This window comes from Octopus bimaculoides, chromosome 5 (genome assembly GCF_046866305.1).
Source record: "Octopus bimaculoides isolate indiv1 chromosome 5, ASM4686630v1, whole genome shotgun sequence".
NCBI lineage: Eukaryota > Metazoa > Mollusca > Cephalopoda > Octopoda > Octopodidae > Octopus > Octopus bimaculoides.
Genome location: NC_142932.1, coordinates 15,267,575 through 15,279,948, shown reverse-complemented (window position 1 = coordinate 15,279,948; position 12,374 = coordinate 15,267,575). Strand labels below are relative to the sequence as shown.

General features: G+C 39.3%; 1 protein-coding gene across 1 annotated transcript in view; it reads right to left on the bottom strand.

Annotated features, from left to right (window-relative positions):
• Positions 1 to 12,374, bottom strand: part of LOC106876855 (uncharacterized) — a 283,480-nt gene that overhangs the window by 263,285 nt on the left and 7,821 nt on the right. Inside the window, exons 2-4 of the mRNA XM_089351893.1 lie at positions 11,843 to 11,988; positions 4,449 to 4,544; positions 258 to 388 (exon numbers count right to left, since the gene is read on the bottom strand). Of these exons, the coding sequence (XP_089208019.1) occupies positions 258 to 388; positions 4,449 to 4,544; positions 11,843 to 11,988 (373 nt within the window). The remainder of the gene's footprint in view (positions 1 to 257; positions 389 to 4,448; positions 4,545 to 11,842; positions 11,989 to 12,374) is intronic.

Genomic DNA, 12,374 nt, shown 5'->3' with positions numbered 1-12,374 from the left:
AAATAAAACCTTTTTTTTTTCACATCCATTGCCCAGTTTTGGTCACTTCATTATCGTCCCATTTTTCTTCAACACCCACCTGGATCTTTCCACTGCCCCCAGGGGGTTGGCACCACCCAGTTTGGGAACCACTGAGTTAACCTACTGCTTTGTGCTGTAAATTTTGGTTTGGTAAGTTCGACTTGTATGCTGGAAAAACATGGTACACACACACATGTATGATACGAAGATACAAACGAAGATACAAACTAACTTACTTTACGATATCTGTGTGTCCGTTCCTGGCAGCTAAATGGAGGCAAGTGGTATGTTCATTATCAACCATGTCGTCTGCCTGGTCCTTCAAAAGTTCTTGACATTGACTGCTTTTTATAAGGAGTTCCACCACCTGGAAAGAAACCAATTCTTAGGAATATATATCAAAGGACTAGAGAGTAATATTACATATAATTAAATAGGCAACATTTCACTTTATGAAGTAAGAACCTTGCGTTTAACTCTTTCATGACCATATTTCTTTGTTTCAATTACTTTTGAAAATGATGAAGAATTTAGTAGAGTAACTTTGGTTGAAGTAGCCACAGGTCATCAGGTGAGAATATATGCTGTTTCTGAGTTTTTGATTAGCCCTTGTGGCTAATCTACATGAAATAGAGAATGTATGCTGTTTCAGGGCCTACTCCTTGACAGCATCAATGCACACCAGCCCCCACTGACTGATATGAGGCCCCGCTTGCTAAATCAACTGGTTATCAAATAAAGCTCAATATTTCTCTAGCCATCGCTCATCGTCTCTTTTTAACCAAATCCAGTGGCTAGCCTTCTCCCCTATAGTTTGGATATCGGTCATGGTGGTATTTACTTTGCGATGCAGTCGTCTCACACTGTGTCCAACAAACCCTCTACATCCGACTTCATTCAAAACATTTAGGACATTCAGGGCTATAGTGGAAAACACAGGACAAAATAGGGCTGCACATTGATACTGACCCAGAAACCATGTGGTTGCAAAACAAACTTTTTAACACAACTATGCCTTATACATAATTATATCTTTTATTCTTTACTTCTTTCAGTCCGCTGTGTCCATGCTGGGGCACCACGCTGAATTTTATGTGAACTAATTATTTTTTTGTAAGGTCTGGTACATAAACACAGAGTGTTTATGCATATATGTATATACGCAAACACACACACACACACACACGATGAACTTCTTTCAGTTTCTGTCTATCAGATCCAGTTATAAAGCTTTGGTGGGCCCAAATCTGTAGTAGAAGACACTTGCCCAAGGTGCCACACAGTGGGACTGAACAGGGAACCATTTGGTCGGGAAGCCAGTTTCTTACCACACACTCACGCCTTCGCCTATGTACATATAAAACATTTTGTGTGTGTGTGTGTGTGTGTACCTATACATACCCACACACATAAATTATTGCATATCTATCTATCTATCTATCTATATATATATATATAATTTTATGTGTAAATATATACATTTTCACTGTCGACAATATCTGTCCTTCGAAAAGTAGAAATATTTTTTCGACTTAAATCTTTGGAATATAACCTTCATTATACGCAATATGACTTTCGTTAATCTTTGTTTATATGTCTATTAGCGTGTTTGTGTGTATACGCATACACAAACATTACACAAAACACACACACGCACTCACTCATATATATACATGTTCTGGCGCTTCGTAGTCTTTGTTTACAATCTGTTAGATAACAACAATTGCATCCATAACTGAAAAAACAATTAACTATTCGTTGTTCTATAGATTTCACAAAGGACACTAGTTATTAAAGGTGCAGCTCCTTTGCTGCGAGGAAAGTTTCGAAAGAGGATACGTAACAAACCTTGGCTGAAATAGGGATCATTGTAAAATAATTACTGGGAGTAACAAGGGAGGTAATTGTGAGGAGTTATTTCCCTTGCAACAAATTGGCGAGGGTGAAATATTTGTTGTTGGATTAAAAATAAAAAAAATTCCCTTTCTCTTTCCTGTTTTAATTAATAGAAAGGGCAAATTGAATAATGTCGAGCAATTCACAGCTTTACTAAGTTCTAATAGATATCATTAGGAATCGAAATGCAACTAAGTAACAACTATAGTTATTCTTCATAATCGTTTCTAATTTAGGTATAAAAGTAAAGAGAGAGGGGGGGGTAGCATCAACCCCCTGTGCTTCACTGGTACTTTATATTATCGAACCTAAAGGGACGAAAGATAAAGTTGGTTTATCATAATAATAATAATAATAATAATAATAATAATAATCCTTTCTACTATAAACGTAGGGCCTGAAATTTTGGGGCAGGGGCTAGTCAGTTTCATCATTCCCAACAATTATTTTATTGAACCCTTGAAAAGACAAAACACATGGTTGACCCCAGAAAATTTGAACATAAAGACAGAGGAAATGGGACAAAGCATTTTGTCTGACATGCTAATAAATCTGCTAGCTCACTGCTGTGATGATGATGATGATGAAGAATATCCTTTCTTACTATAGGCCTAGGAGTGGCTGTGTGGTAAGTAGCTTGCTTACCAACCACATGGTCCTGGATTCAGTCCCCACTGTGTGGCACTTTGCTTGGGCAAGTGTCTTCTACTATAGCCTCGGGCCGAACAAAGCCTTGTGAGTGGATTTGGTACATTATTTACATTTGATAGCTATTTGTCCTCATCCTCTTTGTTTTAACACAACGTTTCGGCTGATATACCCTCCAGCCTTCATCAGGGGTCTTGGGGAAATTTCGAACCTGAGTTCTCCTTTCTAAGGTATTTTTCAAGTAAAACCATCAATAGAAGAGAATATGACCAAAGACTGCGTGTACTCCATCCCATGCAGCAGTGGTAGGTTATACAAAAGTGAAACATGCCCCCCCCCCCTCAAAATAAGGGTACACGAACATTGCAAAGGTGTGACACAAGATATTGATAAATCGGGTATAGCTGATCATGTATGGGAAAATGGAGATCACCTCCCCCTGTGAAGTGAAGTTAAAATAATAGATAGAGAACACCACTGGAAAATATGAAAACTAAAAGAAGCAGCTCATATGCTAGGACACAACAATCTCCTAAGGAGACCGAGTGCAGCTAGGAAGGATACGAAAATATTACATTTATAAGCCCTAAAACTCCCTCCATAATTGTCCACAGGCATATGGCGTAGTGGTTAAAAGCAAGGGTTACTAGCCTCAAGATTCTGAGTTCGATTCCAGGCCACTACCTGGAATTTCAGATCACTACCTGAATAATAACAACATCGCAAAATACCTTAGGAATGAGAACCCAGGTATGAAATTTCCCCAAGACACCTGATGAAGGCTGGAGGATATATCAGCCATCAACTCACAAGGCTTTGGTTGCCCTAGAACTATAATAGAAGACACTTGCCCAAAGTGCCATGCAGTCAGACTGAACCCAAAACTATGTGGTTAAGAAGTAAACTTCTTACCACACAGCCACACTTGCACCTAAATGAAATAAAAATATTATGCCTCCACCATTCCTAACAAACAGTTTCTACATATTTTAAACAGGGATGTGGAGTCGGAGTCGGTATAGTTTTACTGACTGATTCCGACTAACAATGTCTTTATTCTTTAATATAAACAAGTTATAATATATGGGCCTACTCAAAGTACAAGTGTACGCATATGCTTTTAAAGATATGTAGCCTACAATCACTTAATTACATAAAGAGGAGTCAGAATCGGAGTCGAAGTTTTTTGTTTCAACTTCACAGCCCTGATTTTAATTGCCAACCTTCATCACCTCTGCACCGCTGGTCACTGCAATTAGCAGTGCAGCTGCACTTTGAAACAGGTCAAACCAGATTAACGGTGCAATGTAGGAAATAGTAACTTAGTAACTCTCTTTCATCTAATTTTATTAAATATAAAGTGGAGAACTGAAAAAAACTATTAGAGTAACGGAAACAATGCTTTGTAGAAGTACTTCTGACTCATTACACCCTGAATCCTAATTCCTTCAGGGCCAACTCTGCTTTTCATCCATCCGGAGTTGATAAAAATAAAATACCAGTCAAATACTAGGGTCAATGTAATTGACTTGCTCCTTCCGTTCCAAAATTAAGAAGTATTTTAAACAGGCACAGGCATGGCTGTGTAATAAGAAGCTTGCTTCCCAACCACATGAGGTTCTGAGTTCAGTCCCACTGCATGGAACCTTGGGCAAGTGCCTTTTACTATAGGCTCAGGCTGATTTAAAACGTCTGGATAGATAAAGTCGAAAGGAACTTATAGAAAACAAGACAATGACATCAAAAGTTAGAGCAGCTTAAGTCAAATAATGCTTATAGAAAACACTAGTCACAATGATGTCACAAGTGAGGGTAGCTAAAGTCAAAAGGCACTTTGTCAGTGTAACTAAAATCAAAAGATGCTTATGGAAAACATGACCTACCCGAAATCGACCGAATTCACAGGCTGAGTCTATTGGTGTACGATGTGCGTTATTTACAATGCGTGGGTCAGCATGTTGCACCAATAACATGTTCACCTGTAAAGAGAAAGTAAAAAAAAAAGCATGAATTAGTATTAGTGTAATTAAAACATTAAGGGTCGGAGGTGGTTCTACAAGGATTCACAAATTAGAATAGGGTTTCATATATCACAGAAACAACAAAACAAGGGTCAATGTTTAATTTTTTAATTAAGCAAATTATACAGGCCAAAAATTATTTATGACGGTTTATCTTTCTATGCCTAAAATGCTTTGCCAGTAGATCAAGCAAACTTGAGCAAACTATGTACTGTGATGATGAGGTCTAATGGGCTGGAACATTCTCATGATGGTCCCCTTTGTCTACAAAGATCAGACTTTCCTTCTCCTAAACAATTATCATTATTATTACTGCTGCCTTCAAGGGTTTTAGTCGAGCAAATTGACCCCCAAGTCTTATTCTTTGTAAGCCTAGTACAGAATGTGATAAGGCTGGCCCTTTGAATTACAGGTACAACTCATTTTTGCCAGTTGAGTGGACTGGAGCAATGTGAAATAAAGTGTCTTGCTCAAGAAGACAATACATTTCCAGTTCTTTCTTGATTGTACCCTACTTTTCTATCTTGGCCCAAATTGTTTACTAATCATTGTGGAAGTCTTTCTGCCTGGCTTTTCCAATCTCTTGGGCACCACTCGGCAACTGCATGCCCCCTCCACACCCTACATTGTCTGTGAGCCTTGCAGCTTGTCTGGTTTTAAGGAACTTTTGCATTCAGGATTCTGCAATCCATTTTCTCTGCTCCATAGTCAAATTACCTCCAGATTAACGGTGCAATGTAGGAAATAGTAACTTAGTAACTCTCTTTCATCTAATTTTATTAAATATAAAGTGGAGAACTGAAAAAAACTATTAGAGTAACGGAAACAATGCTTTGTAGAAGTACTTCTGACTCATTACACCCTGAATCCTAATTCCTTCAGGGCCAACTCTGCTTTTCATCCATCCGGAGTTGATAAAAATAAAATACCAGTCAAATACTAGGGTCAATGTAATTGACTTGCTCCTTCCATTCCAAAATTAAGAAGTATTTTAAACAGGCACAGGCATGGCTGTGTAATAAGAAGCTTGCTTCCCAACCACATGAGGTTCTGAGTTCAGTCCCACTGCATGGAACCTTGGGCAAGTGCCTTTTACTATAGGCTCAGGCTGATTTAAAACGTCTGGATAGATAAAGTCGAAAGGGGGGAAGAAGATGATATGCAATGATATTCCTAGCATGGATCTTTCCAAGGCTCTTTGCTTCATAGACAATCAGTGTTCTGTCTTTGTAGTCGTAGCCAATGTCTTGCTTGCTAAAAAGAGCACAGGCAGAATAAAGCTATCGAAGAACAGGAATCTCGTACCTTGTCCAGCTTTGCTTTGAGCACGTCTTCTATTCAGGTAAACACATTCCATCATAGCCTTATTCAACTTGAGATTTCAACATACATGTTTTGATACTGTTGTTGGCACTCCGTCGCTTACGACGTTGAGGGTTCCAGTTGATCCGATCAACGGAACAGCCTGCTCGTGAAATTAACGTGCAAGTGGCTGAGCATTCCACAGACACGTGTACCCTTAACGTAGTTCTCGGGGATATTCAGCGAGACACAGAGTGTGACAAGGCTTACTCTTTGAATTACAGGCACAACAGAAACAGGAAGAAAGAGCGAGAGAAAGTTGTGGTGAAAGAGTACAGCAGGGTTCACCACCATCCCCCTGCCGGAGCCTCGTGGAGCTTTAGGTGTTTTCGTTCAATAAACACTCACAACACCCGGTCTGCAAATCAAAACCGCGATCCTATGACCGAGAGTCCGCTGCCCTAACCACTGGGCCATTGCGCCTCCACTGTAAACTGAATTTTTCAGACCAAAATTTACAGCTCAAACGAAAGGTAGGTCAACTTATACACCAAAATGACATTGGAGGATCAAATGGAACATTTGTTCCATGTGACATGCAGCAGGATTTGAGAATACAGTGACAATGTTTATATACTTACACATGTTTACATTATATGCTACATTAACTTGACATGTATGCTGAAAAGCTAAAAAGTAGTGCATGTATGTGTGTGTGTGATCGGAATCAAACAGCATTAGGTCAGTAAAACTAAATATATCTACTTTCATTTTATTCCTACATGTTCCTTTAATGGCGTATTTATGCACATGCAGATACCTTACATGTAATACAGACGCGTGGAGAATTGCACATAAAAACACAGGTGAATGCACACCTGTACACAATACAGACACACTCACAGAGAAATACATAAGCCCACATGCAATGAAATACACACACAAACTTAGGGACAAATACACAAACACAATCATAGACAGCTACACACATACACACAGAGACAGACATACACAGACACAGTGGGAAAAGGGTTAAGTGTTAATGGAGTATGAAAAAAAAAAAAGGTGTAATGTGATTAGATTTAGGATCAAAGTAAAGTATTTAAGACTAAAGAAGTCAACATGGAACATCACACCGTTACACCTATGGTAAAGTTAGTGTGGTATCAGTGGTGGTGGTAGTGGTGGGGTTTGTGGTGTGAGAGGAGAGAAGAGGGAAGGGATGGGCAGAATGGCAAGGAGGGAGGAAAGATGAGAGGGAATGTGAGAGACAGAGATGGGAATGGAGGTTGGAAGATGTGAGTGGGAAAGAGAGAGGAAGAAGGTAGGAGGAGAAGAGGCAAGAGAAAGAGAAGACAGAGCGGGGGGGGGAGATAGGGAGAGAAGAGTGAGGGTGGAGCGGGGAGAAGAGTGGGGTGGAGAGGGGAGAAGAGTGGGGTGGAGAAGGAGGGAGGATAGGGAGAAGAGGGAGGAAAAGGGGGGAAGAAGAGGAAGAAAGGGAGGGAGAAAGAGGAGGAGAGAAGGGAGAGAGAAGAGGGAGGTCGAGGAGGAGGGAGGGAGGAGGGAGGGAAGAGGAAGAAAGGGAGGGGAAGAAGAGGAAGAAAGGGAGGGGAAGAAGAGGAAGAAAGGGAGGGAAGACGGAGGGAGGGAGAAAGAGGAGAGAGAGAAGAGGGAGGAGAGAGAAGAGGGAGGAGAGAGAAGAGGGAGGAGAGAGAAAAGAGGAGAGCAAGGAGAGAGAAGAGGCGAGGAGGGAGAGACGAAGGAGGGAGAAGACGGAGGGGGGAAGAGGAAGGGTTAACAAGAAGATAGGAGAGACAGAGAAGAGAGAGGGGTACAAGAGAAGAAAGGAGAATGTGAGTGAAGAGAGAGGGAAGAGGGAGAGAAGAGGAGACAACTGAGGAGTTAGAAAGAGGGGAGAAGAGGAAAATAAGAAAGAAAAGGGAAAAAAAGGAATAATGACAAGTATGGTCGTAATTATAAATGCTACACCAGCAACAACTACACCAACCACAACGATCACCTCAACCACAACACTAACAATTTTGTAGAACCAATAATGGTAGGATTCGAAAGTAAAGACAAGTCACCGTCGAAAAAGTGAATGGCGACGGGGAAGAAGAAACGGGAGTAAATGGGGTAGTAAAAAAATTAAGAGCGGTAACAGAAACGAAAAACGAAAAGCGTAAAGGGAGAAAGATAATAGAAAGTAAAAACAAAACGAAACGAAATTTATATTAAAAAAAAAAGATGTTTTTCTCGGCACGATAGCAATGTTAGGGAATTGTTTGTTTGTGCTGTTTGGTTTGGTTTGAGTGGAGAAAAGGAATAAAAAAAAGAAAGGAGAAGCAATATAACCCCCAAAACTGATAAACACACAAGCAGGTACATATAAACATACACACAATCAGAAACAGAAACATGCGCGCGCGGGCGTAATATGTATGATAAAAAAAAAAAAAATTTAAATATTCATGGAGATTGCAAAAAGAAACTGTTTTGATTAAGGAAGGGTTTGGTTTGACGTGTAGAAGAAATAAAACTGAAGCATCAAATGCAGAATGTAATCACCACCACCGCTACCAGCACCAGCACCACCACCACTACTACCAACACATCATCATCACCACTATCATGACAACCATCATCAACATCATTACCACCACCACCACCGCTACAGCTATTACTACCTCTATCATCATCTGTTACACATTAAACTCAAAAATACAAATATAAAAAACACACGCACACCAAATATCGACTAATTACATTTGGAGTGATTGGGGAAATTTCTTTTTTTTAATGTTGGTCCCCCCCTCCACCTTTACCTTTCAATATCACTGATTGGTTTCTACAACACTAACGATGATGATGATGATGATGATGATGATGATGATGATGATGATGATAAGGAAAAAAAAAAAACAACAAACAAAAGCAATGCAATCCACTTTCTCTTCATTAATAACATTGCTCATTGCTCTCAGAACTTACCTCAAAGTCATCACAATCGTATTACGAGGGGGTGGAAGTGGAAGGACGGACGGACTGGGTAGCAAAAGCAGTGTACACCTTACACAGTATACCTCCGAACATTAAACTCTACACTCCAACAGTCGGATGTGGTCAGCTTTCGTGAAGGATATGGTGAACCTGTTGGTCGGGAACCTGGCCCAGATCACGCACCAAATGAATAACATTATAAGTACAAGTGAGTACAATATCTCCATAGGTGCAGGTGTGGCTGCATGGCAAGACGTTTGCTTCCCATACACATGGCTCCTGGTTTAGTCCCACTGAGTGGCACCTTGGGCAGGTGTCTTCTATTATAGCCGCAGGCCGACCAAAGCCTTGTGAGTGGATTTGGTAGACAGAAACTGAACAAAGCCCATCATGTGCATGTGTGTTTGTTGGACCCCCACCCCACTAATGCTTGACATTCGACATTGGTGTGTTTATGTCCCTGTAATTTAGCGGCTCAGCAAAATAGACCGAGAGAATAAGTACTAGGCTTACAAAGAATAAGTCCTGGGGTTGATTTCTTCGGCTAAAAAAAACCCCTTTAAGTTGGTGCTCCAGCATGGCTGCAGTCAAAAAAACTAAAACAAGTAAAAGAATAAACTTGTTGTTGTTGTTTCTTCTATAGGCACAAGGCCTGTAATTTTAGGGGACAGGGCTAGTCGATTATATTGACTCTAGAACTTGACTGGTACTTATTTTAACAACACTGAAAACATAAAAGTCAAAGTCAACCTCAGCAGGATTTGAACTCAGAATGCAAAAAGCTGGTAAAAATGCTGCCAAGTGCTAACAATTTTGCCAGCTCACTACCATAATAACAACAGGAGCACTCACAAAATGCAAATCTCTGCCAAGGCAACACCAATGTCCTCTCAACAATTATCCGGAGATGATTTTTAATATGAGAATATCTGAAATTGACTCAACTGCTCTCACAAACGAGAATACTAAAAATGAACTCAACTGCTCTCAAAAATTAAATGAAAAACAAGAAAAATAATCTAAATCCAGTACCAAATCAATCCCAAAATCTAACCAGTCCATGCCAGTCATGAAGCCAAACATCCCCGAAAGTTTCATCTGAATCCATCCAGCAGTTCTTGAGATATCTTGTCCATAGACAAACAAACATGACTGAAAACAGTACCTCCACCTTCGCTAAGGCTGAGGTAATAACAGGCTTGAGAAGATGTAGATAAAAAGTTGAGAAACATTTGAGACTTTCAGGACTGAGAACGTGAAATCCGTAGAGATTCAATGTTATAATCAGTTCAAATATGTTTGTGGCACACTCGAACTCGTAAGCAAGCCATTCATTGTGTTTGTCATGGAGAACATTTCTCCAAGACAAAACTGGTAATAACATTGCATTTATACACCAGGAGTGGCTATGTGGTAAGAAGCTTGCTTCCCAACCACATGGTTCTGGGTTCATTTCCACTGCGTGACACCTCGGGCAAGTGTCTTCTGCTATAGCCATGGGCTGACCAAAGCTTTGTGAGTGGATTTGGTAGACAGAAACTGAAAGAAGCCCATTGTATTATATATATATATATTCAAAATTTTAAATTTAAAAGAGAGTTTTGATGGTAATATCCATTATTATTGAAATTTATTCCTAAGTCAACATTTCTGTATAAGGAGTCTACTTTAGACTTTTTGCGGTGAGATCTCTTGCTATATTGGTAACGATTACATGTTTTCTTATCATCAACACATTGTGGAGATATCATATGAACAAATATATATATATGTATGTATGTATGTATATATATATTTGTGTGCGTCTGTGTTTGTTCCCCCAACACCGCTTGACAACCGATGCTGGTGTGTTTACGTCCCCATAATTTAGTGGTTCAGCAAAAGAGACCGATAGAATAAGTACTAGGCTTACAAAGAATAAGTGCTGGGGTCGATTTGTTCGACTAAAGGTGGTGCTCCAGCATGGCCGCAGTAAAAAAACTGAAACAAGTAAAAGAATAAAAGAGTTACTGCTTAGTACTCTTACCTCATAATCTGTAAAGACAGTGCCAGTGAGATAATTGGTGCATTAATGACTGAGTCATTAATGCACTAATTAATGGATAAAGGAGATTGGAATGGAATGTCCTGTAGCGTTTCTACAGAAGGTTTGCCTCTTAGGAACAGGGAAGATCCTTAGTAGGGTTTTGAGCACTTAATGGCATATTGAAATCATGTGGATATCTAAGGTTACAAGTAGTAACCCACTAGCCACATAAATTCTGCCAGGAATAAGACCAATATTAAGTCAAGAAGACAATCATATCAACAACAAGAACAACGTCACAAAGAAAGGTTTAACCCTTTAGCATTCAGATTTCTTTGTCAAATGTATTACTCTTTTACTTGTTTCAGTCAATTGACTGCAGCCATGCTGGAGCACCGCCTTTAGTTGAGCAAATTGACTCCAGGAGTTATTCTTTGTAGTACTTAGTCTATCGGTCTCTTTTGCCGAACCGCTAAGTTACGGGGACGTAAACACACCAGCATCGGTTGTCAAGCGATGTCGGGGGGGACAAACACACACACATATATACATATACATATATATGGCGGGCTTCTTTCAGTTTCCGTTTACCAAATCCACTCACAAGACTTTGGTCGGCCTGAGGCTAGAGTAGAAGACACTTGCCCAAGGTGCCATGCAGTGGGACTGAACCCGGAACCATGTGGTTGGTAAGCAAGCTACTTACCACTCACATTGTTTTGAATTAATCACACATTATTTTGTAGCTTCAAGATTTCAATTCTGCGTTTGTATATTTTTAGAATGACGTTGTAGGGCAGGTGTGAAAGAGGTTGGATCTGGTCAATTTTTTTAACATAAAACAGGTAGAAGATTTGGGTTGGATATGGCCAGATGAAATGTTAATGGGTCAAGGTCAGAAAGAGCAGAGTAGGAAAGGTCAGCTTACCACATCATAATGACCATGTTGAGAGGCAAGATGGAGCGCCGTACCACCGTCATCGGCTTTCTCGTCAACAGGAGAGCCATGTTCAAGTAAGAGTCGCACTGGTTCAACTTTACCCTGCCAAGCAGCATAGTGTAATGCTATCATACCTGCAACAGACAAAACAAAGATGGAAAAATAAGATTTCAATCCTGACAAATATGGTAACTTTACGGACATCATTTTCATTCTTTGTTTTACATGTTTTATAAAGATATAACACAGTTTTTACAGATATATATATATATATAAAATATATATAGTTTTAGGGAAAAGAACCAAGTTTCAAGAACTCATCGATGAAAATCCACTATCACATATAGAAAAATAAATAATTAAAAGCACAATAAATGAGTATAATATAAAACAAAGTAAATATCATAAGATATTTTATATTATATATTATAGTATATTATATTATATTATATTATTATATATTATATTATATTATACTCATTTAATGTGCTTTTAATTATTAATTTTTCTATATGTTATA